General features: G+C 40.3%; 1 protein-coding gene across 2 annotated transcripts; it reads right to left on the bottom strand.

Moving 5' to 3' along the window:
• Window positions 1–10,068: 10,068 nt before the first annotated feature.
• On the bottom strand, window positions 10,069–19,671 carry IDS (iduronate 2-sulfatase). Of its 2 annotated transcripts, none has more exons than XM_088173278.1 (9): window positions 19,362–19,671; window positions 18,225–18,361; window positions 16,651–16,828; window positions 15,654–15,742; window positions 14,321–14,521; window positions 13,567–13,737; window positions 12,856–12,982; window positions 11,236–11,409; window positions 10,069–10,879 (listed from the first exon to the last, which is right to left on the bottom strand). In XM_088173278.1, the coding sequence occupies exons 2-9, from the start codon at window positions 18,354–18,356 to the stop codon at window positions 10,377–10,379; spliced, it is 1,575 nt and encodes a 524-aa protein (XP_088029404.1). In that variant the 5' UTR covers window positions 18,357–18,361; window positions 19,362–19,671; the 3' UTR covers window positions 10,069–10,376. The 2 variants fall into 2 exon arrangements, with proteins under 2 accessions (XP_088029404.1, XP_014737026.2); XM_014881540.2 differs by lacking the exon at window positions 19,362–19,671 and adding an exon at window positions 19,001–19,221 and having other exon boundaries at window positions 10,257–10,879.
• Window positions 19,672–26,777: the final 7,106 nt, after the last annotated feature.

The raw sequence follows: 26,777 nt of genomic DNA, 5'->3' as shown, positions 1-26,777 counted from the left end.
CCCACAAACTCAGGTTTCCATTTTAAACCCAATGGAATGACAGGGTATAGCAAATGATGACGGCCTGTCACCATTCACTCTGGAGCTGGCAGGCTGGAGGGAGCGCTCTGCCAATGTGCAAGCTCAAGAAACAGAGATGCCAGACCTGAAGAGATGACTGCCCTGGGCTTTTAAGAGCACTTAAACCATTCAGCCCCCTGTCAGCGACTGCTGGCTGTGAAGATCTTTTTGCTTTGCTGGTGCTAAATACGGAGGTGCTGGTATTGCACCAAGTGGGTCAGTGCTACTGACCAGGACACAGAGATCATGGGAGTGCAAGCTGGCCACAGCAGTGAAGGTGCTGTGCAGCCCAAAGACTGCCTGAGAAGAGAAATGAAGAAAAGGACACATCTTCACAGCCTGATCCCCATTCTAAATCTAACTATTATTAATAACATTCTTACAAAGCTAAATACCATCCCTCAAACTTAGCTCCATGTCCTGCATGCAACATCTCCAAGGCATAATCATTTCTTCAAAACAGCCACTTTTAGACTAACGTATTTTGCTGCTCCAGCCCACGAGGTACCTGCGTTTTCAGTTTGCAACAGAAGCCTCACTCACATGGATTTATTTCCTTAAATTTTCAGTTCAAGATACACTGGGAGTTTTTAAATGCAAACATGACTTTATATTCTCACTATTCAATGGGTTCCCTATGAGCTTATCTGTACAGATAATACTTTTCTGGAATACTAAGTTTGGTTCCACTCTTATAAACTGTAGCCTAAATCATCATGTATCATGCAAGTGTGAAAGTGGTGTGAGGGGAAGAAATAGGACTTGAGTAACAAGAATATCAAAATGCCTTGGTCTAGGTTTCTGTCTGCAGGGAAAAAAATTAACTGACACAAAAATGCTGGAAACAGAGACGTCTCCTTCATAAAGACAGAGCACATTTCTTAGGGGTGCAGTATTCAAACAGGAATCAACATTTTAGCTGGAGATAAATGCACTAATCACAGTCATGAATACAGCTGAACTAAATGCCTCAGCAAAACCACTCAGAAATGGCATTAGTCATGATAAAGGAAATTAGTATTTTCAGGATGGGACACACTCAAAGAATACAAACAGAATCCTTTGTGTCTGCTTTTACAAATAAATAATTCAGAGTATGTATTTTATCAACTTGCTATTTAAATGGCAGTACAGCTCAAGACATCCTTTAAAGAAATGTGTCTGGATGAGAAAGAGATATGAAAAGGAGATACTCCATAAATTGCTTTTAATTGTCCAGATGACCAATTCCTCTACCACTGAGTAGAAACAGTTCATCAGGAAAAAAAAATAGAATTGAATGATTATAAAACAATAAGGGTTCTTTTTAAAGTCAATCGAAACAAACAAATCTTTTACCTTTATACATTCCTCAAACTGCCCTTTATTAAACAGTGACTGATTGAAGTTATAAAGACACAAGAAATAGGACTCTGAGCCTATCTATAATCTACTTTTAACCATCTCTGCTCCAGACAGTGATATTCTCTTCCAAGCTAATTAGCTAGCCCCATCAGGAGAAAATGCCAATGCAGCTAAAGTGACTATATAAAGAATTAGCAATAAAAATTTCTGAAAATCAGATTTATTTTCTAAACTACATATCAAGTAAAAATGTCCAACTTACTATATAAGACCAAGTGATAGTAAAAGGGTGATAATCTTTCTTATTGTTTAAAATTTGGAATCACTACTTACAAGATGCTTCTAATACTAAAAAAAGGAATTTAAAAAATAGAGAACAGAAGCACTTCACTACTCTTATCCCATAGCTGTATGACTTATAGCTGCTGCTGACTAACCAAATGACAAGTCTTTATTTCAAATGCAAAATTAAATGTTTAGTGGCAGCTAATATCCCAGAGTTTCCGGTTTTCAGGCTCCTGTTCTTTGATGTGTTACTGACCTCTAGTCGAGAACCTCTGGAATTACAGAGCAGAGCCGCTCTCACATTGCAAATGGCATCGGAAGAACTCGTTCAAAATCCTAACAAAGCAGGGCAAAGCCAGAGGAACCTCGCCTCCTCCCAGCAGTGGTCTCGAGGAAGAGGCGATGCACAGTGGAGCCGGCCACTGACTGTACGCAGAGGGAAGGTTTACATGAGGTTTGTGGGCAAGACTTTATACAGAATATTGTGTGTTTGCATTTCCTAGTTTTTAGCTTTAATGTCTTATTACTCATTTAAACCTCTCAGGAAAAGTGAAGTACTATTGATCTTTAATCAAGGATACAACAGATTTTGAGAAATCCAGACTTGGCTCTTCTTTTAAACTAAGAACTACAAGAAAGTTTGAAGGGAGAGATGCAAGAGAGATATGGGTACCTTACAAAGCCTAACTAGCACAGAAATTCCATCTTGTGCTCCCAAAACCTTGCCATGTTTACCCAATACATTTCTCAAAAGTGAACAACTGACCTTTAAACCCAGAGCACCAAGACAGTTTTTTTTCTAGCAGAAATGTAATCTTAGCGATTAACACACAGTCTCCCACTCAAGCAGGTCTGTTCAGTCCACTGGTTCTTTGGTGGCACTAGCAGTGGGATGGTTGTGCCAGAGAATTCTGGCCCGAACTCATCAGAGCATTTTAAACACAAACTCAGCTAACACACTTCAGTGTTTTACTGACAAGGAATGTACTTAAGTGTGTGGCTTAATGCTTTACTAGGTCAGGCCCTCACTGTATTTGATAAATGTAAATGAAAGTTAGCGCTTATTCCTTTCACAAAGTAAATCTTAGAAGAATCCTTAGACAAACCATCCCTTATTAAGGCAGTGAAAAATTCTCATCTTATTGGCATGGCTTTATATCAGAAAGAACATTGTTGCTTTAACTGAGCAAAATGGAAGAAATACAGAAGATACTTGGCTGTTTCTACCAAGTATTTTCTTGGAAAAGAGTAACTGCAGGCAAGAGTAGTAGTTCCAGAGACAAACAACCCTCAAAAGAAATGAGGGTTTGCAAATTCTTAAAATATGAAGATCCTTTTAAATAAAAACCCATCATAGCTTCCCTGACCTGAATGCTATACCTTCAAAATAAATAGCTTTAATCTCTGGTAATCATATTTCAGCAAAGAAAAGATAAAGCTGGCGACAAGAAAATTATTATTCCATCAAGTTTAATAAGTCAATCTATTTTTAACATCCCTGGTCTCGATTTTGTATAGTAAAAGAAGGTATCCAAGTTTTCCAGCAGAGCAGATGAAGGAAAAAGATGAGTTTACCACAGCTGCACGTAACGAGGGCTCCTGAAGTAATGGATCACATTCTTCTTACGGTGAAATATTCAAGGGGGCTCAAGTAAAGAGAATCATTTCCTTCAGCACAAGATCAAACTCACGTTGAAACCAAGAAAATGTGGGAATACTAGGCTAGGCTGTAGGTTCAGTCAAGGATAGGTATTATACACTTCATAGCTGCCAAGATTTGTTTTCTGGGAATTATGTCCTAATTCTATTACCAGGAAAATGTTCAGAAAAGTCTCTGTTCTTTAAAGCTGGAATAGCAGACACAGAGATCAAAACAAACTTTTTCCAGACATGTGATTAATATTTGCCCTCTTATTGGGCAATTTGTTGGGGGGGGGGAGGGGGAAATGTCTTCCTTAAAAGTCACTGCAAATCTCTTGCCAGGGGAAGCATTTTTTGGCTGTGCAGAGGCTGTGTAGCCTGGCTTTCCTGGAAGCAGAAGTATCTGACAGCAGCAGGGGGTGAACTGTGAGGCAGTGCAATAGAGCTTGACGGTGGCAGTGAAACGGGAATTGGAACAAAAAGCTGCTGCTCCATTCCTCAGAGAAGAACGAGAAACATACAATCCCTGAGCTGGAAGGGACCTGCAGGGACCATCCAGTCCAACTCCTGGCCCACTCTTCCTGGAGCACTGCAAACAGAAATGGCCTAAACCCAATTCCAGTCCTCAACACTCTGCCAATGGGAATAATTATTTGTGAAGCCAGATTAGAATTGGCATTTTAATGCCCTAAGGAGATACACGATTTGGGATTTTCCATCACTATATTGCTGCCAAAATTTCAAAATTTTCCCACAAGACCAAAGTTACAAAAAAATCCGGTTCAGAAACTTGAATTGACACCTGTGAAGTGAGTGGCTTCATTTTGATGCAGATGAACACTCTCCTTCAGAGATCAAAATTTTTTGTTTTGACTTCATTATTCTTGCAAAGTAATTGCATTCTCATTTGTTATAATACCCTTTTAAATTATGTCAAAACCATGCAATATAATAAAAATCGAAATAAAATTGAAACAAAAGTCCCTGATCTTATCAAAGCAAAACTTTTCAATATAGCTGTCACCAAAACAATATCTCTACATAAGACAGTTTGATTTAATCAAATCAACACTTCCCTGATGAAAAAAAAGAAAAAAGCTGCAGTCAGGTAACACTCAGGCAGCTCTTACAATGTCTACAGAAGATGCATAAGCAGGACGTTGTTAATGAGACTTGCAGCCACACTTGCAGCCCAACACAGCACTGCAGCATGACCACATGCCATTTGTCCCCACCTTACCAAGCAGCCTCAGCAGAATCCAACCCCAAGGCCTGCCAGACATTCAGTGCAGGGTGGCCATGGAGCACAAACCATTACAGGTTTTTAACCTACAGGTAACTGCTCTTCAGTCACACAACAGACGGAATCTTCAGCACAAGTGTGTCACACAGTAGAAATTATAGACTCTGAATCTACTGTGGCATTGGGACCAAAAGAAAAGGGCAAGCATTTTGAATGCATGGGTAACGCCAGATGGAATATACTTGGGACAAAAATCACAACATACGAAAGCAGATTTTCAAAAGTGCTTCAGAGATAAACTCAAAGAGCTTGTGCTAGCACAACACTTACAAAGCTCATAGATTTTAAACTTAAAACACAGGAGAAAATTAGAGCAGGAACAGGAAGATCTGAGTTCCTCTAAATGTCTGCAGAAACTAAAATCAGAGTTATAAATATTTGCCCTCCCAATCTTGTTCTCTTTAGATTTCTGTTCTGTTTTCTTGCTGGATCCTAATCTTTTCCGATCACGACTAAGATCTGATTTTACTGTTCATTGCATCTTACTGTTCCTTTCTCTAGAAAGGAGAGTACTCTCACTCTACTAGAGTGAGTGCTACTTCACTCTATTATCCTGCTCCCTATCTAACTGAACCTATAGAAACATCTCAGACTGTGCCATTTCCCCTTACTTAGTCAAAGGTCCCGTTATAGCTGGGGCCTTCACACACTGCTGGATAGAAATGTTCTTCTGCTACTCAGCACTGAGACAAGTTTTATGGATAGAGGGCAAAAAGTTCTTTTTGCTGCTTCCTATAGTGGATCTTGACATTGGTAGTCTATCTTCTTTCATAAGCAGAGCTCCCACAGACTTTAAAAGGAAACCTGAACATTTAGGCAGAGAAGAACATTGGATTCAAGGTCCACCCATGCAGATCTGAAGATAATTTTCATTAGCTAGGAAGTCAAACACAGAGATAAAAAGTTTTGACAGAGTCATCTTAACTTGGTTGGGAGTTTCTGATGTCTATAGCCCAGAAAACTGTAAAGCGCTTGAAAACCTAGTTATCAGGAGGGCAATTTCACTCTTTATGTAGCGTTTCACATTTGAATGCTAAGTAACCACTGGAGGGGAAAAAAAATTACACATTCAACAAAGGAACTCAGCTGCAACTATTAGGCGGTTCCCAAGCATATGAAACTTAAGCTGTTTCATTTAAGTGCCCTGCAAGTCTGGGTGCCAACCATGACATTATAGTCCTTTTGCCACTGGTGATATTGCTGCCTATCAGAGAAAATACACATTAGCACCAGAATATAAGAAACATCCTTGATATTGAACCATCAAGTCCACATCCCATCCTTCATGCTGTGGAACACTTGTTCCAGCAGGGGACTCCACTTGACCAAGACAACACAGCAGCAAGTCACTAATACGTAATTATCATGCAATGGTGATTAATTAGGTAACATCTGACCAATAGCTGGGACTCTCAGCTGCCTTTGCCTGCCTCAGCACACAAACACACTTGCAACTCCCGCATTAATCCAAAAGGTACCCCATTTCCTCCAGCAAGCACAGGCCAAAGGGGGTGATTCCAATCTGTTGCTCAGCACAGTGTGGAGCTACAGCATTTCCATCTACTCTAGTGTGCACAGCATGCCTGAAATTAGACCCAAATCTTTGTTTTTGCAAACAGCATACCACACACATTGCTGTAGTGCTACAAAGAAGACCCAAACACAGCCACCTCCATTTTTCTTTTTAAGATTCCCATTGTGTCTGCTTTGTACATAGTATGTATTTTACTTTGTTTCAAAAAGTTTGATTTTAGGATTCTGTGCATCTATACACTTGAAAAAAACATCATGAGTTATGACTGACTGATGTACAGCTGTTTAGGGATCAAAATCTTATTTCCATTGCTTAATCACTGCTGTTCATTAGCTTATTAACAGACGTCTGTTTATTGACTCTGCTTTGTGCCAAAGTGCTTACAGCAGCAACTCTGCAGTCCCCAGTGGAGGCTCTCCATACATGTACCACAGGTAATAATTCCTGCTGAGGCAGCATCGTGCTGTTCTTCCAGCTGTACTGGTGCCATCCTGAGAAACAGGGTCAACGCTGGCATCTCATTTATTTCCTGATGCTTGGCTTGCAACCTCTTCCCTCTGGAGATAGGGCTGCTCACAAGAACACTTTACTTTTATTGCTCCTGTTAAGCTCTTTTGTTCTTCAGTGGAGGCTGCTCAGCCCAGAAAGACCCACAGCTCAGGCTCTCCAGCAAAAGCAGCGTTTTGGTTTGCTTGGAAAAATGGCCCTTCTCTGTTTGTCACTGCTGGATTTGCACCTCCCTCACCCAGTTCCATAACAAAACTAACAAGGAACTTGCAAGAGCAGAGATTTTTTTACTGCTGTGCCTCTTTCATCCCCAGAAACACTGCCCCACCTCAGCAGCAGGCAGAAGGGCCCAGCTCTTCAGCTGCACAGTGGAATCTTGCTCAGGGATTTCTGCAATTACTCAGGAATGTCCTTGCTCTGCGCTTGCAGATACATCTTGATTCACTGGCTGTCAGAGACAATTCTGTTTCATGTTTCCCCAAAAGATTACTGGATTTTGATTAAGAAGGGTCAAGGGCAGCTCTTTCCTTTCAATATAAAGAGAATGACTTGAGGAAAAAAAATTATCATCACCTAGCACTAGGACTTTTATCTCCACTTGAAAAATTAAATTGCCTGAACTGATAGAAGTCTTAGGGCAGGGTATGCACAGAAATGTTTCCATGCAAATAAAATCCTAAATAATTCATCTACATACTATAATTCTACATCCCCCAAAAACTGTGGGGTTTTTTTTGCAGATGTCTTAGCAGGAGAACAAAACACAAAGCTCTCGTAGCCAAGACTCAAATAATACCCATTTTCCAGAACAATTTTAAATGCATATTGTATTACTGACCCAGCATACCAGAGATTTATATTCATCCTTAACACTTCGATACATTCCCCAAAATAACCTCCCCAATATTTGATTTTCCTTTGAAGAAAAATGTTTCAGAGATATAATTAGCTCTAGCTGCAGACTCCAAATCTCTGCCTGGCACTGCTCTCAGTAAAACACACCTTCAGCCAGTGTGAAACTGTTATAGCTCACTGAATATGCTACGTACAACTGAAGTACTTTACACCAGCTGAGGATCTAAGTATATATGCATAAATGAGGGAAAAATACATTTTTACCTGGAATAATAATGCTACAGAATACACAGGATCTCAGGCTAATTAAAACAAATGACAAGTTCATAAGAAAAACATTTTTGCAATTGAGTTTAAGGCAGTAAACAACCACTGTTTTTAACAGAGAATCAGATGCATGGTGGGTATCCCTACATTAATTAGGAATAAGACTGTCGCATGGATTTTAATGAAATAAATTTATATCTATGGCTCCTCCAGGATATTAAAGTAAATTTATGTGAAGAAGACAAGTAATGGCTAGGTTTTTGTTGTGTGAGAAACGACCCTCATTTTCAGAATTTCAAAGGTTTATTAAAGCTTAACAAAAATACAGCAAAAGACTGAATAAGGAGAAAGAGCAGCAATGGGAGCACAGTACTAAACTACTATGTGCTTGCCTATAAAATAGATGCTCTGATTTCTACGCCCCTAGGCCCTCCCAAAGTCTTTTTTGTTAACTCCTTCTCTGCAGTCCATTGGTGGAGACTTTCTTACATCTTGATTGGAGGTCAGGTGTAGTACCAAGCCAGCCCTCCCCAAATGCCCCCACTACCCCAGCTATCTCATAACAACAATACAAGGGGGAGGGGAAGGGGACTAGGGGACGATATAATACAATAACATATACATCCACAAAACTTATCTTAATATAAACACACTATTCATCCCTTAATTGTGAGAGCCGACCATCACAGTACTCATCTGTAACAGCAGGAATTGGAACAGTTCATTAAGGAAGGTAGCAGGAGTTAACACCATCTGAACAAGCTCTTATTTTTTAAGGTACAAATTCTGAGACTCTCAATTACCAAGTCAGAATTGCAGAAATCCAGGAGGTTGATAGAAAACAACACAAATTACTGCCCTCACACTAAAGCATCATATATCTTGCGGCTGTAAGCAGAAAGTACAGACAGCACTGAAATAAAATACTCGCAAAACCATTTTTCTCAGATACAAGCTCTCAAACATATTTATCTTGATGCATTTGGCCATCTGGACATTACCTACAGCATAGCTTAGGATAACTAATGCTCCACATCCTGTGCTGCTAAATGCCACACCAAAAATTTAAATGGGGGGCTTTTAGCTCTCCTAGTCCAAAACAAAGAATGCCAAGCCCATTAGTACGTAAGAAGGCAAACATCAGGTCTCTGTCACTGGATGTGACAATCCTCAACTGCACTGAGCAGTTCCACAACCAGCCAGCTCCAAAAGCTAAAGGTTTACACCTCCCCTCACCTGTGGAAATTCATTAGACCAGTCCTCAGAAAAATCCACAGAACACATTGGTGCTATCTTAACCTGACAGTCTTATTTAGTGTTTCAGTAGTTAAAGTACTCATTTCATACACATTAACTAAAAATTCAGATTCTCCTGCTGTATCTTAAGAAACACGAATTCCAAATTAAATCTATTATTTAAAATAATTAGTTTGGATAAAACACATGAAGTTTCTCTTTGGGGTCTTGCAAGAGGTAAGGCTAATGAGAGAAAACACCTTAGCCCTTCCCACTACCAAGGCTCTGTTTGATGACTGACATTCTACACACAGACACTCTAACATGTAAGTTTCTGGTTTTCCACCTTTCACACCAACAGTTTCAGCACAGGTAATTGACGCTGCTCGCCTTCCTCGCCCACTCCGCCTGGGCCACCGGCTAGCTCCGGCCAAGCCCGCGTCAGGAGCGGCCTCTCCCCAGGTACCCGCAGAAACCCGAGGCAGAGATGTAGCTCCACGCTACCGCTTGGCCAATCCGTCCAGGGAGAATGAAGAGTGCAGCGGAGACCCTTTACGGTTCCGAAGGAAAGAGTTAATAAACTGAAAGAATCAGGAGTAGACCACAACTCGGGAGGAAAAACCACAAAAGGCACAGAATTCCCCTGTGCGCCAACTTGAACACGGGGTAGGTTCTAGGGGAGGGCACAAAACATTGGCCAATCGCGGTAACTTGGGGGACGTACACAAGGCCGGGAAACTTACACAGTAAACCAATGAAGGAATACAAGGGCGGGAACGCAGTTACAGCATCAAATCATACACCGAAGAAGGGATAACTGACTTAGAACATCCTAGAAATATGGGAGAGGCTAGGGAGGATTGATAGGGCTCCGGATGGAGATTGGGGAGATGGGCAGGGCACGATCTGGAAGGTAGGTGGGGAGTAGGGTTGAAGGACAAGGGAAAGGCGGGAAGGGATTGAACCATTTTACACAGAACTCAGGGGAGTAAACCGAGAACAAACCATTTAACATAGGGAAGAAACAACACACCGCAACAGATAATGAAATTTAATTATTTACTCGCTACAGAAGACCACGGAGATGTTTCACAGTATGGGCCTGATGCTCTGTGTGGCCTTTTCAGAAGTGTTACAAGCTTGTGCTTGAAAACACAGCTGCAGAAGTTCCCTCTGACTACTTCAGTGCCATAAGGGCTGCAACAAGACAAAGGCAATAGCTAGTTTTGATACAAGCAGGATTTTTATTCAATCCAAATGTTTTCTGTACAACAGAAAGGTTTTATACAAAAAAAAGAAGCATTAATTCAGTTGCAAGAACAGGCATAAGGAAGTTTCTGAACCCTAGTGCTTTAGAAAGTCACGAATTTTTTTGAAAAACCAACCATGTATAGTATTGTTATAGATGTTATAATCCTGGTTTGGGTCATTCTCCATCATGTACAACTCTCCTGCATGGACATCCTCAAAGTTAGCACTGAAGTTGTTGGGATCAAACTGCACCCACACAGTGTACCTGTAGTCAATGGTACGCATGGAATAGCCCATGATCCTGATGTCTTTCAGCTTTGGTTTGTCAGAGTTCCACTGGGGAGTGTCTGCAGGCCGGGGATATTGGCTGAAAGCAAAAGGTTCTTCCTTAAAACACCTCTCAGTGTCATCACACCCTTCCTTGCCTTCCTCCACCATTCTTTCAGAGGTATTAAAATAGCGGACAAGGCTTGTCCCCTCAGTGCACAGCACAACACCAAATGACATCTCTGGGCACACAGGAGGAACCTGCAGGCCAGCAAGATCTGCAAGCGTTGAAAACAGAGACACCAGCTCCACCACTTTTTCAATTTGCCCTAGAGGAAATAATCAAAATATCAGTTATGGAACAGAGTGGTTGGACAACAACTTTTTCTAATAATTCAGTTGGTTTTTTATTCAAAGTGCTTTGTACAGGAATTTTGGGGGTACCAAAATCAAGGCAATTAAGGAGTGGCAGTTAGCTGTGAAGATGCCAGTCCATGCACTTATGATGTACTTTTAACAAGAAAGCACACTGCACTTATGTTTCTCCAATAGCCTTAGATATAATCATATCCATTTTTTTGAAAAAGAGCTCTTCAGAAAGACAAAGTAAATTCTCAGGGTGCCTGGAGATACATCACCGACTCTATGTACCCATTGCAAACAAATATAAGCACTGGAAATTTACCTTGAGGTGCTGAGCCTCCAGTATGGCTAAAAGGGTCGAGGTAAGGGAAGACCCTTGCTCCTTGACTGACAGGGGAAGTTGTCATTCCTGGGACATAAAACATCAGTGGCACTCTGGTCGCAACATCAAAATTGCTGTATTTTGCCCATTCACCATGTTCTCCCAAGGACCACCCTAGGTGACAACATAATTCAGAGCAGATACTGGTTTGTAATCTAGTAATCATTTCTTCTTCATTGTAAACTGACTCTGTTGAGGCCAAGGTTATATTAAAAGGTAAATATTCTGTATTTAGATGTAACAGGACTTTTCTCTAATATGGAAGCTATTTCAACAGCTAACTAAATCTTGCAACTTGATACTACTCTTTTATAAAGGAACTAATTCCACCTTTCCTTGTTTTCAGATTGTCAAGATTAGAATCAGGAAATTAGCATTAAAACAGCAGAAAAGAGGAACTGGGGTGTGACACAGTGCCTGCAAAGTCTCCAGATCAATTCCACAAGGCATTAATTTAAGTTTTGGGCAGCTGCCAGCTCTCCAATACTCCTGTTAACACTGTACATCCCTTGGATGTGAAGGCTGCTCTCTATGCCAGACTGCCATATCAGGATGCTACCCTTGAGGAAGCAACAGAGATAAAACTTTTCAGCTCTCCTCTTCCTCTTGAAAGAGATGCCAACATGAATTCCTTCCAGGCAGATACACTGCCAACTTCACTTTGGGGGAAGACAAAGGAACTCTGTTAACACATGTTAACATATGTTTTTTCTTGATCACTTTGCCAGCCATGGTACTAGAAACGCCAACTGTTTACAGTTATCCAAAGCAAGGAAAAGAAAAATTCAGTTTACGAACAAGTCAGAAGGAACATCTAGAGTCACTTTAGCACCAAAAGTATTAATGCCATTGCTCTGCAACTTGTAAGAGCTTGTTTATACACACATGCTCACAGATTAACTCATTAACTATATATGTAACTTTAAACTGATGCAGTTAATTCACATCCTAACTGGTTTAAATCAGCTAAGCCATCCCACAATTAAACGGATCATGGTTATTTTAATGAATATTAGAGTATTGAAACAAGCATCAAATGCTTGAGGTATTTATCCTACAGTTCAAATTAAGCTTTTTACCACTAGGATCCAGAGTATGCATAATCTCAGTTATGAGAGGGAATCATATCCCTATCAGTTAAATGCTCTGCAAGCAGCAATGACAAGTGTAAGAAAACACACTTGAGCAGTTAATGAGAAAGCCTGTTATCCACTGTACCAGATGGCTTTCTACAAATGGTAAGGGGGAAGAAGTGGTGGCCATACTTAGCTCCCAGCAAGAATCACTCCTTGCGTGGGGGGTGGGAATACAGAGAGCTCAGCCCCATGTCCTGGCAGGCAGCCTCATCCCTTACCAGCAAATCCTCAACCTGATTAAAGTACCCATGAGGACAGAAATGTGCAGCCATGCCAGTTCCCTCAATCTGGCTCAGACAAACCAGAAATACAGGGTATGATAGCTCTGCTTGACACTATAGAAACACACACTGGATTAATATGCCAGCACTGAGTTGCACAATGAAGTTCTTAACAGTAAGCTCAGAAAGATTTAAATGCTTACCATGATCAGCAGTAAAAACTACTATTGTGTTATGTGAGAGTCCTACATTATCCAAAGCATTTAGAAGCAGGCCAATTTGCACATCCAGGTAAGAAACTGCTGCATAATAACTCTGACGAATCTTCCGCTGCAAGTTAAGAAAACAGGAGAGAAAAAAAAAGTTTCTCCCCAGACACATACAACAGAACCAGGGAGTGGCTGTGTGAAAGAACTAAAGGACTCTATTTGTAAACCTTTCATTTTAATTGTCTGTAGCCCAATTAATGTCCCAGAAAAGGTAAACTGGGAGGGGGCAGTTGGAAAATTCCATCTCCCAGAATTGCTTTCAAGCAAAACACTGCAAACCAATCCATTCTGCATCTCTTGGTCTAGCCAGTGCACCTAACTTTGGTGTAAGCACTGGAGAGTCAAGGAAAATCTTGCAAAAGAAGATACACTGGGTGCTGGCTTGAAACAGATAAACAGACTCAGATAATGAACACAACACAGCATTGGTAGCTGCTACATCCATTCCCTCACATGCAAACTGAATGGCAGTGACAGTGAACGCTTGCCTATAGAGCTAGAGGTGACAGTATACAAGGCAGGGAATTCATAACTGCAAATGGTCAGTTGCTGAATAACTGGGAGGATCCAAGAGCAGCTGACTCCTCCCTTGCATTCGAACAAGTGAAGGCAGTTTGACTTCAGCACACTGTGTTGACAGCTTACCTGGAAATCATCTGGAAGTGGTCCATAAGGGAAACTAACATTTAATGCTTCCACATCATCCCTCTGTCTGATATCCACCCAGGGGTTGTATGCCACAGAAGGTAGTTTCTTAGGCACCCAGGGATCTGGGGCCAATGTAATATTTTCCAAGGGGTACAACTTGAGAAATTCCTTTACAACACAAAACACATATAAAGATTGTCCTCACCTCCAACAGATACTGTGAATTTTGTGTTTAAAAAGCAATCATTTTCCCTTGCAGGACCCTTTAATGTTACAGTTTACAAAACTTCCTTCCCCTTCCTCCAGAGTTTGAAACACAGCAATACTAGACATCCCCAACCAATTCCTGAAAAATACTGAGTTAACAAATACCTAAACCCAGCCTCCTGTATCTCAAAAACAACACTGCAATAAAAGGTCCAATACCACTTTGAAATTGGTAGAAGTTTTGCCACCATGTCAAACAGAGAATGAAATATAAAAACTCATTATGTCATACTCCATCAAGCTAAAGCCCATCTCCATGCAGCAGCAGTCACCATTATGGTGGCAGAAGCCTGGCTTTTGGCTGAGGAGTCACAACTCATTCTCATTAAATGTTCTGAAATACATCACAGGTGACTCCTGAAGTTACACCAAATCAAGGCTGGTTTCCAACTTGCTTTCCAGAAACAGCAATAAAGCATTTGTGGGAACAGCTTTTAAAAATAAAAGCAACTAAGTTCCCTTTCCTGCAGGTTCGTCTCCTCACCTGTGGGTACCTCAGTGGGATATGTGGCTTGTGGTAACCAACAGCCAGGAAGAACTTTTGTCTGTTGGTTTTCATGATATTCAGTAAGTGTATGGCCTCCTCAGTGCTCTGAATATCAGGTAGAGTACCCCCAGGCATTTCTGTCACATCCACTGGGCACACCAAGTTCACATAAAGTTTTCCATCTTCTCCCCTACAAGTCTTCATGGGAAAAAAAAAGTTAGTTCAATAACTTCTGTTAAAAACAAAGACAAAATCCTCTGTTCTGTAACTTTAAAACAAATTTGTTTCTACCAACAAAATAATACAATTTCTATGCCTATGAAAATGCAGAAATCCTCTCTAAAGCTGGGTAGAAGATTAAATGTAGTCACACGGGTCAAAAGGCCTTTTATAATTAATAGAATCTCCGATCTAATAAGAGATGCAGCAGCATTCGGTTATCCTATAAAGACATATATTTTAATTCCTTCTGATCCCAAGAGTTCATGGAAAACTACCTGGAAGCTACTGACTTAGTTTCTAAGAAATTGCCAGCAGTGGCTGATGTGTAATGGTTGAAGAGAGATAAATTAGACTAAACAGTGGCCAGGGAAAGGTGGCCTTAGCAAGGTGTTTGGGAGCAGTGCAAAATGAACATACTTCTCTTTAGGTCATGGATGCAAATGTTGCTGTTGTTAAAATCAGTCTTTTCTGGCAGTAAAAACAAGACCAAAGCACTGACAAGACTGTCTGTACCCTCATGACTGCAGCTCCTGCTGGGCAGTGTACAGACTCCAACACACAACACTAATGCAATGTTTGCATATAGATAAACCAGATTCTTTTGTGTCACACTTAAGAGTAACAAACATTATAGAAAACTGGATCAGATTATAAAGTTTCAGATTATTTAAACATTATTTTAATTATGGTCCCTGCTCACTCAGTCCTGAGCTCTTTATCATATTAAGTTTACCAAGACTACTGACAATGTTTTGTCACTAACTAAAGCAAAGCCAGATGAGTTGCAGGTGCAAGTTGACAACCAAACTTTTCAGATAAAGGAATTCATGACCTAGACACAAAGAGGGATCATTCTTGCTCAGTTTCCAAATACCAATTTAGAAATACTTATAACATCTGCAGGATGGGCATCGATTAACAAAACACACACGTGGTAATCCAGGCCTTCGTTCGGAAAGCACAGAAACAAAGCATTGAAGTGGTTAGTTGTTTTTACTGCACAAGGGTGCAGCCTCAAAACCCAGAGAGCACAGCTTGTCCTTGATACAAAGAACTTGGTTATATCCTGAACACCTTTCTCTGTTAAAGTGCCACAAATCACATTTACCTTATCATTCTCATGCTTTTCAGCTGAAGGATGAAAGGGTGGAATGGACCAACTGTAGGGATAGTCATCACTGTAATTGGATGAAACCCCTGGAATGGATAAAGACATTAAAAATGCTCTAATAGTTCACTGAACCAGGAAGAGCTCAGACACCAGTTTAACTTGTCTTCAATTGTTTGGGTTTTTTTCAAATATGCTAAATGAAGAAACATTTCAAATGATTCTTTCACAACTGAGGAAAAGACAACCAAGAAATGAAAGTCAAAAAGTTTAAGCCAGACACTTTTCCCCTGAAATACACCTTTTATTAGTGAGGGAGGCTCAAGCCTGTTGAAGAGCCTTACTTCAGGAACACCAACAAAAAAACCCAAAAAACAAAACCCAAACCAAATTAAAAAAACAAAACACCCAGGATTAATAAAAGTCTTCATGCATATCCTTGATTAGCTTTACTATAAACTGAAACACATACTGACACTATCCACACAAGTTTAGTTCTAGGATAAGGAACTGCCAAAAAGAGGATCAGTATTACAATATTTTTCAGTAATTATTCAGTAATATAATTCAGTAATGTTACCACTTTTTAACTAGTGAACTAATTTCCTACTGAACTTGAAGCATTAGTCATATATTCGACACGTTTTGATCCAGACTCATAGCCTACTAGGAAACGTGGAGCATGTACAGGCAGAACTAAGCCAACAAGTAATTTCATTTTCAGCAGATGTCTAACTTCCAGATGTATTTTTAGAATGTTAGACATTTATTCCCACAGTTCCCAGACAAGATGTGAAAACATCCATTAGATAAAAGACATCTAATACATTCATCTCTAATGCCTTAAGACTTAATGAAAACCACTGTAAAATCTGGCTTATGATTATGATTTAGGTTCTTAATATAGGTGAGAATCACACATCAATACTTACGTAAGTTTGTGAGACTATACACATCAAGAATTTCTATGTTAAGCAAATGACAATTCAAACCATACCAGGATGAAAAACTTTCCCCACAGATAGGGTCACGTAGCCATTTTCCTTGAAATACTGGGGCATAGTGGAATAATTTCCTGCATGAACTCTCCAGTAGGAGTAGAAATCGTAGAGCCGGGTGGTGTCTGGCCTGCGGCCAGTGAGAAATGACACTCTGCTGGGAGCACACACAGCTTGCTGAGGAGAAAGACAGCAAAGACGAAATTTGGAAAAAAAAAACAAAACACACGTACGAACTAACTAGGGCATAGTGATGCCTTAAGTTTTAGCTTTCATATTTTCCAGATTCTATACTGCATTAGTGTATGTGTCTGAACTTTCATATAAAGTGTTAGCAAGTTCTCTTCACAGTTTAGTTAGACAAAACAATCCTTCTCCAGCCTGAGAACCAAGGACACCATTGCAACTTCAGGCCCAAAAAGTATAAACAGCAGCAAACTGAGGAGAGCAAACTGTGAGGATGGGACTTCATAACCTGGAGCTGTAATTGGACAATTAACCCCAATATGTAAACAGCCCAAAACTTATAGAAGTGTGAAAACATGTGATCCATCGTCCATCTTGGGTGTAGCCTCAGACAGGCTCCTGTACTGTCCAAGGTGTAGCCTTTGAAGGCCTTTTTAATAAATACCTACTTTATTCCTTTAACACTATCTAGGCTCTGTCCTAGGTAGCCTCTCCAGGCATCAATAGCTGGGCCATCTGAAAACTCAGGAGTCACAGGGAACAAGTTTCATAAAACTTCAGGCTGGAATGAACAGTATTCTTATCAAGCATACCAATTCAAAACTGCAAGCTTTTAAAAAAAGCAAGTCAGGTTCCATAAAGGCAGTGCTTTTGAAATCTGGTTGCTCACATCACACAGAATTAAGAATCAGTGGCAGGTGGACTGTGCTGATAAAAGCCAAAAGCCTAGTTGCTCTGGACTGCCTTAAGAATAAAGAAAGGATAAACATAAAAGGTCCGGATTATGGTCCAAAGGTCTGACCAATTCTGCTTCAGACTGAAAAAACTCAACAGTTATTGCTTTGAAGTCCTATTCCCTAGTTGGAATTAGACCCAAACTTCTGATTTCTGAACAGAGAGGAACTTCGGAATATAGACATCCTATGCAGAGTATTCAAGTGAAGAGCAATTAGTGACATTTTGAGTCCTCTGTTTTAGAGTTTAGCTTCCCCCAAAAACTGCCTCTTTATAGGAATCTATAGAATTGATTTCCTCAAAAGATTAAAAACTAAAACATAATTTTTTATAAACAGTAGAAAAAGAGAATTTTAATTTAGTAAAATGGCGTTTTTAAGCAGCACTTGGCTGCTAACAGTGAAAATACTTGAGTGGCAATCTACTCCTCCAAGGGCTACACAAATACCATAATTTAAATGCTCTGTTTTCGTTTTTCTCACCTTAGTAAAGATAGGTTTACACACTACAGTTCAGCCCAATCATTTATTTTCTACTGAAAATGCTTCAAGTTAATAAATATTTGCTTTTTCCATTGGCCTGACTAACACCTACTGTATAAAACCAGTAATTATTTCGCACAGAGAAAACATGTTTAAGTAATTTATCTCACCTGGGCATATGCATTGCTGAACACTATACTTTGGGAAGCAAGTTGATCAATGTTGGGAGACTTCACAAGCTTATCTCCGTAACAGCCCAACACAGGACGCAGATCATCCACAATTATAAACAACACATTCATGCCATCTATGAAGGAACAGAATTAGAAACAAATTAACCTGATCTCCAACCAGTAAGTCAACCTGAGAGGTTACTTTATGCCGATTTATCCGTTTTTAACCCTTAAATACATTTGATTACAAAAAAAAAATTAGCAATAAAAATAAAATGAGCAAGAATATCTTTGTAAGAGAATGTAAACAATGGGATTAATTCTTCAAGACAGAAATTCTTATTTGGCCTAGACAGAAATACAGTGGTTTTCATTTCCCTTCCTATTTCATTGCTTGTACCCTTGGTAATTTCTCCAGCTGCTACAGGTGGCTAAAATAGGGTGGTGGAAAATAAAGAGGTATTTTACAGGTCTACCTACCACCGAATTCTACGGCCTGCAAGCTTTGAGAAGGGTATTAAACCATAGGTAAACAACACTGTAGTCCTGTATAATTCTGCTCTCAACAGATAAAACTATTTTTCAATTAATTACACACGTCTTTTTTAAACGCCCTCTCAAGGCGGCGGACTGTACTGGGGGCTCAACGTGCGCACGACTCACTCGCCGCCGGCGAGCGAAGCTGCAGCCTCCCTCGGGACAACACCGAGCTCCTCGGCCCCGGGCTCCCGCCGCCCGCTCCCCCCAGCCCAGCTCCCGCCGCCAGAACGAACCCCCGGGCCCGCGCCCAGACCCGGGCGCCGCCGCCGCCGGACCGGCCGCGAATGCACCACGAGGCAGCCGCAGCAGGGACAGGAACAGGAACAGGCACAAGCACAGGCAGAACCGAGCTGCCGCCATGTCCCAGCGAGGCGGCGGGGCAGGACAGAAGCGGCCCGGGGGAGGCATCTTGAACCATCGCCGGAGCCTGAACGCCGCCGGGAGCGGCCCTTTCCCCTCCCACTTCCCCTCCCCCGCGCGGAGGCGCCGCTGTTCCGCGAGCGAGCGGCCCCGTGCGCGGCGGTGGCCGTGCGGGAGCGGCGACTCCGAGGTGCGGGGATGAGCCCGGCCGGGACTGGGATCCAGCGTACGCACTGTGCGGGGCTGTTCAGGGCGCAGCGTTGCTCCTTTCGGTTCCTGCCGACGTTTGTTCTTGCACGAGTCTCAGCACCCGCCGCAGCTCCCGTGGAAAAGGAATGTCAGTGGCATTCTCAGCGTTATTTCTTTCTCGTGGAAATAACGTTGGGGAATGAGGAAATCAAGGTTTAGGATTGAGAGAAGCCGTCTGAGTACTTAAATTCTATTTGTGAATCAGTTAACACTCTGTGTGGTGTTTAAAGAAACGTTCAGTGTTTCCGGTCACCCAGATCTCCCGCAAGCCGCCTGCTGGTGCGCTCTCTGCGGAGCGAGGGAGTCGCCAATACATGAAAAGTTACATAAGCTAAAAAGCTCCCCGTAACACTTAAAGTTGCATTAAGAACTAGTTTTATTAAAAGCTCAGCAATTTTTATGGTTTCTATCTTTAACTGCAGTAGAGAAAATCGATTTATTGCCAGTATTCCGGTACAAAATAAACTCACAGTTAACTATACATATGCTTCCCAATCAGCAACTGTAAAATTATCAAAGACAAAGATGTATAATAAAGCAGCTGACAGGAAGATTTTAAACGAATTTTAAAACTGTAACCATTGTCATCTTACACATTTAACGGACAGGTAAATTGATGACAAGCATACCGATATTGAAAACAGTCAACAATGAACTCACTTGGATGTGGGAACCACTATGACAATGATACATGTGACGGTATGTGCATTTTTCTATTTTATCAAGTGATGGGTACACTTTGAATACAAATGGAAGTTTAACAGTGAAATGTACTGGTAAATATAATTTTATTTTGGACCAGACTATTAAAAAATCCCAAAAATAACTTGAGAAAAAAGCCCCATTTACATAAAACTAACTCATCTCTAATGGGAATCTATAATTTGATTCTTTCAGTGCCTCAGGACTGTATTGGTTGCTCTTTCTTACCAAAATTAAAAGTTCTGAGACAAAAGTGCTCTCATTCGTCACTTTTTCGTCACAGAGAATGGGATTGAAAATAATCTGCTTTTCTGCTCTATAAAGATTCTTACCTGAGGCCTCAAATATGCTGTCTATGCACTCACCATATGATTACTAGGAATGATTGCTACAGTGGTCTGTCACAATGCTATTGTTCAGTGGGATGTGTGACTCAAAAGTGCAGTACATTGTATATTACACAATGTGCGCATACATATTCACCCACGTGTACTTCCTCTAAACTATTACAGTGAAGTTTATTTTGATGTTGATCTTACACAGGATCTTCCTTCCTGCACACACTGGAAAAGCTTGAATCAAATGAATAACACTACAAGTTCAGCTACTATTGAGCACATGACATGCAATCAGCTCATTAATATTATTCAGTATATTTGATGTTTGCATATTTTGGAATTAATGTTGTGTAAAAGCAGTATATCTCACAGGTATCAGCAACTCTCCTAACATGGATCAGCTGCTGGAAATGTATTGAACATTGTATCCCCAAGTGACACTTCTCTTCATTTGGAGACTTTTTAAGCAAAAAGCCAAGGAACTATTTTGCTATTGCACATGTATTTAATTACCATAATGCTTGCCTCTTTCAAATGCCAATACACTAAGTGGTACTTGATATGAATTTCCTGCTTTGCCTAGCATGAGTATATAGCAATCTTATTACATTCAGTCCACTAGAAGAACAAATTCCAGAGGAAAAGTCTTTTCCAAACAGCACACAAGTTCTGGTGCTAAAAAGCAAGTTAGGATGATGCCAGTGAATAATTGCAGGTACTGAAATCACAGACCTTGGACAAACTGGTATCACAGCTCAGATGTCCACTCCACCCCGGATGTATGGGTCTTTGAGCAGCCTGTTGTTCAGCTCCTGGACTAAACCACTGCTGGATTCAGTGTGATGAGTTGGGAGTGTCACAGGAAAGGTTAAACCTAAACCTTGGCTGAAGTGGCAATACCTTGTACAGCACTCCTCCTTAGTCACTCTGTTGGAAGTCCCAGGGTGAATGTCAGCCTTCTCCACTTACCAGCACCACTGAGGATCAAATCCATTTTTAGCTTAGCAATATACTAAGGCATATACCAAAAGTTTTGGGGGTCTACCACAGTGCTTGCACAAGTGTTAGTTTTGTAGGTGAGGCCACCAACATAACAGCTAAATATCTTAAAATCAACTATTTTCTATGACACATTCACATTAAGACATGGTAAAAATTCAGCACAGCAATAGTTTTAGTGGCAAAAATCCTATTCATAGGACTCTGTAAGAAATGGCTGTACTATCAGACCCATAAAAGATCTTATGAAATATCATTTCCATATCTAGGTACACTCTCCAATAGTTTCCTCTGACAAGGAAGTGTGTTTTGAGACTCTGTGAATATGGTCAGGCAATATATAACAGTCCTGCTATTGAGCTCCGCCTGGAAAGGACGTGTCGACTCTTTACATGTGAAACCTGCCCTTGTGCATGTTCCCTAGTGATTTCACCAGCACATTTGGCATTTAGCACAGAAGCAAGCCTAAGGAATTTTTATGCATCACTCAGTAATTCTAAGAAACCAGGTTTTCACAAATGGTTGGGCACTGAGGTCAGTTTACTCAAACACCAAAAGAGTAAAGCAGTTTTCAATTAATCAATATAAATAATCACAAAGCGATTATAATTTAATTCTCACGTATTATAGAAAGTGACTAATCACTACAGGAAGCTGCTGGTTGGCAAATTTATTTATCCCTAAATTGATTATTATCAAGAAAGGACTGTTTTCATTTTATGGACTGATGAAATTTATTTCAGTACAAGCTACAATGAAGAAAATGAGAGAGAGATCTATTAAAAATATTTATACCTGCATTTGTATCTGTATCCTCCTCTGGCACATATAGTGAGGAAGTGAAATACTAATAGCAACCCCTGAGACATAATGTTGATATATCTCTAAACAGCATTTTTATCTTTGAAGAATTCCATAGCTGTACTTTCAAAATCAAACCAATCATACTTTTTAAGCCATCTGTGAACATTAGCACTCAAGGGAAAACTACATTTTATGAGAGGCATCTGCATAAACTTTCAGTTTTTTAACATTCTTACAATAAGATGGTATTGTAGTCCATCCTTGCAGCCTGAATTGCAGACCTGTGCACTAGAAAATACATTGTAGACTTCACTTATAAACATTTCTAATCCAAAAATACTCATTATAAGCCTTCATTTCATATACAATTATTTCTCTGCAACTGAAGTGAGTCAGGCAGATCCGTTCACCTGCAGCATGCTTCCTCTCTCCCCAAGGCCCAGGTCAGTGATCTCACACCAAGAGTTTTCCCAAGGACATCAGAGCTGTTTCTGAGATACTATCTAGACTTCTGAGTACTGGACAGCGGGTAAGGCAGATGCTGTTATCACCACCAAAAGCAATGGATTAAAGGCATACCTCAGTCCTGCTTTCTTACATTTCCTGTTTGGGCCTATAAACATGGCAAATTAGACACTGGCAGCTCCAACTCTGATGTGCTGGCCAGAGAACAGTTGGGTGGCTTGAGGAACTGGAGTTCTTCCTGACCCTCCCTACACACATTTCAGGAAATGTGCCTACATCTCAGGTACTGCTCAAAGAAATCACACTGTCCCAGGTGCTTAGTGAGGGCAGGCAAGCACAGTGCAAAAATAACTTTCATGCACGTAAGCCCTGATACAGACAATTTCTCAATTTACATGGTGAGTACAATAATAAGATAAGGTCCCCAAACAGGAAAGCCTGTGTAAATAAGATGTCATGTAAGGCTATTGAATTCTTTAATGTGGATAGCTGGTAAGAGTTGGTCTGTTATTTAAACATCTACAAATTCTGTTTTGTTTGTTATTCAGGATTAACAGTTGCTGCAGATTTTACAGGGTATTTTGAATGGCATCCTCAGCATAGTAACAACATTGCAGTTCTTTAAAACCCCAAAATAACCCATCCCCCCATTTATTTTTAATAGTGAAATCTATTCCCTCTTTTTCTTCTATACCTTCTCTTCCCCCTTCTACAGCTGTCTTAGAGGGAAGTGAATAAGCTCATCAATATTCAGGTATTGCTAACAGGGAGGTCACCTTCTGTTAAGCAACTCTCAATTTCAAACTTTAAAACCTTGCAATGAGTAATTTGACAAGGACACCAAAGTACATGACTACTTTGCCCCTGACTAAGGTGATGTTTTCTGAGTGTAATTCTATTTACAAAGTATGAGAGGAGTGATTCCTGCGAAGGGGCAAATTCTACTTTTCTCATATGTGCAAACGGTGGGATGTAAAGCAAGTGTCATGAAGGTGGAAGCACAGGGGAAAATAAATGTGGATCTGTAACTAAGCAGAGCAAGGTAGAAAAAAAATGCTCAAGGTTAGGATTAAGCCTTTTAGAAATTAGCCAGGACTTGCTAATGAGGATTCTTTTAATGACACATTGTATTCTGCTTGACTAAAACAAGAGTAGCAAGACCAAGAGACATAGAACTAACAATTGTAATAGTGTGTAACACTGTCTTTTTGTTAAGATCAAATTCTTCGCTTCTCTACTATCTTCTTGCTTCACAGTTCGCCTTTGGGAACAGAATGGTGAGGCAAAAAATTCAAAAGTACAAAAACATTTTTCTCACAACGACTGTAGACATTTCCTGTGCTGCTGAGTTTACTGTGTACACAGTAGAACACTGGTTCTGTTACTATATTAGTATGTTCCAAACTCTGGTTTGTAAGAACATACAAAGTGATCTACAGCTACTCATGAGTAACTCATGAGCTACTCATGAGTAACACTGCTTCATGTGCTGAAAATGGCCAATACCTCCAGGAGCATCCCATCAGCATGCCAGGGATAAACCCAGTACATAACGAGCTCCACAGGAGGCTGTGCTCTTCTGGTTCTTGAGCAGCACCACAGTAATTTTCCCAAATTAATATGTAACATACCAAGATATATTCCACTACATATTCAGGAATTGGTACTACTCTCTGTACAACTATAGGATGGAATAGCTTGTGTCTGGTTACTAAAATAATTATTCTACATTTTATTCTTTTGTAAGTGCAAAAGCAGGAAAAAGTCAGAGATTATTTCTGTCTAACCTGCATCCTTGATCTTCCACCATAACAAGTGTAGTGTACTGGATCCCAAAGGCCCCATGCTGAGTTTACTCTTTTAAGAATGACACTTTAGCAAAGCAACCTGTCTGTTCTGGATACCATCGTTTTCCCTTCAGTCAGTGAGACTCAAAGGTGTTTTGCAAGAGCTGTTTGATGAACTAGCTCAAACTAGTATGTCCTTTCCAAACACTCTTTTCCCTATAATTTGTCAACAGTATTCTATGGTTCAAAAGGTTCAGGTAACAACCACAAAGGGACAAATGTGTTCTAGAATGTGTTAGTTCAAATGAATAATATCTCTGATCACTTTTTATGCAAAGGACTTTCATATGTACCATGAAATGCTCTAGTGGCAATAAGCTTTGGAAAATAGATTTGCTGAGAGGAGGTAGTCATAGTGATGACAGGGAGCAGCAAGGTATGAAAACTCTAAATATCCATGAGAACTTAAAAGGAAAACCAAGGAGTAAAATAAAGACAAAGCCCTTGCACATTTTAAGATGTCAAACCAAATATAAATTACAACTTTACAAGCATTAGCAACCAAAAATAAGTATTGATCTTGCTGTCAACTTCCATGAATGTGACAATCTTATGAACTTTCGTTTAAAAATAAACAAATAGAAACCATTTTTCACATACTCAGCAGAAACTCCAGCCTCAGCTGAGCAAAATTTTCTGCCGCTCCCAGCAATGGCAAGAGAGGCACAGAATAAAGCTGCTAAGAAGCGAGCAGTTGTGATCTGGTTACCCCTTCTGCACTGCAGCCTCTCAGGCAATGCTCCATCTGCCTTTGGAAGGAGGCCAGGGAATGGGGAGACAATTAGAGGTTAAGGTATCATGTTGTTTCAATATACTTGGAGCACAGAATTGTTCATCTCTTCACTAAGAGTATTTCATCCCTTTAATAAAAGGATGGAATTACAGAACAGAGAGAAATGAAAGACAAACAAATTTTGTCCCACTTCTTTTGTCCATCTAGAACTTGATTTTCCAAATTTACCGTTGTTACATAATCCTATAATACAGGTTTGAATGAGCATAGTTACTCATCACTACTGCAGGTATGAGTGAAGTAGGTCTCAGGATCTCCATCACAGATACCCTGTGGATAAGAAATGCAAAGGGGAAAAAGGGACAAGTGAAGCCTGGCTTAAACTCATCTAGACACGAGGTAAAATTTAATTGCCTTAGGTAAGATCATTCTTTTTCCTCCTGAAAAAGTCCTCCTTGACTCCTTCACAGAACACCTTTCACCTTCAGCAGCAAAACCATACCCAAGATGATGCTTCACTAGACAATTCCAACTTATGGCAGGAATATATGGGGGAAAGCAGCATGTGATCTTGTTGAAAGTTGCACATCCTTGCTGTGTGAGAATACTTATACTTTAAAATACTTATTTTTTTAGGTTGTGGTTTGTTTTGTGTTTTTTTCCTGGTAAGATATACATGTTCACTACAGTACAAGTTAAAAACCAAATGGCTGGTAGACTTCTGTAAAGCTGAAAGCCCAGGGAATATAAATCACCTCATGCTATTCTCTTACTGAAGTCATCCTTTGTGAGCGCAGAATTGGTAATCTAGCACCCATCTTTAGACCACTGAACTGAAGCTTTCTGATTTTCTCTAATGTTTAAATTGGATAACTCCTAGATCCAAAGTATCATCTTGCTATCATCAGAACTGAAGCAAAGGTAAAAAAACCAACCAAACAAAACTAATCTCCTTTGGTGTTGCTCACTTTCATTTCCTGTCTCCCATCTAATTTGGCTAACAATTTGTCTCCTACTTCATGGCTGAAACATCAGCGACTTAAGTGAGCTGTATTATTTTTGGATATCTTTGTATGTCTTTTCAGTGTGATGAGATGTCAGTAAGTCCTTGTCACAGAATATGCAGCAAGTAGCCGGTTAAGTGTTTTGTCTCTGTAAAAGCCATGTAAATTTGTCACAATCATATTGATATTTAACCCAATTCTGCTTTTCCCTGAATGCATTGCAAAAGGAGCTATGATATATCCAACTTCTGATAAGATGAAGCCTGATTTATCCTTGTCTTGCACCACTGGCTAAAGTATGTTGCATTGTGTTAATATATCAGAGTGCCAGTGTTGTAACTCACATGCAACAATGCTGCAAATGATTACATTGCTGCGAGGCATCCTGAGTGGAACTCACCTCTTGTGTCCAACATGCAAAACCTCTTATTTAATTTGGAGGTATTTAAGCATTTATCTTGTTCGATCTTTCTTGACTTCTGAGAGAAGCTCAGAGGAGTCACAGACAG

This window comes from Sturnus vulgaris, chromosome 14 (genome assembly GCF_052056855.1).
Source record: "Sturnus vulgaris isolate bStuVul1 chromosome 14, bStuVul1.hap1, whole genome shotgun sequence".
NCBI classification, from domain to species: Eukaryota; Metazoa; Chordata; class Aves; order Passeriformes; family Sturnidae; genus Sturnus; species Sturnus vulgaris.
The sequence above is the reverse complement of the archived record's forward strand: the minus strand, read 5'-3'. Positions and strand labels throughout refer to the sequence as shown.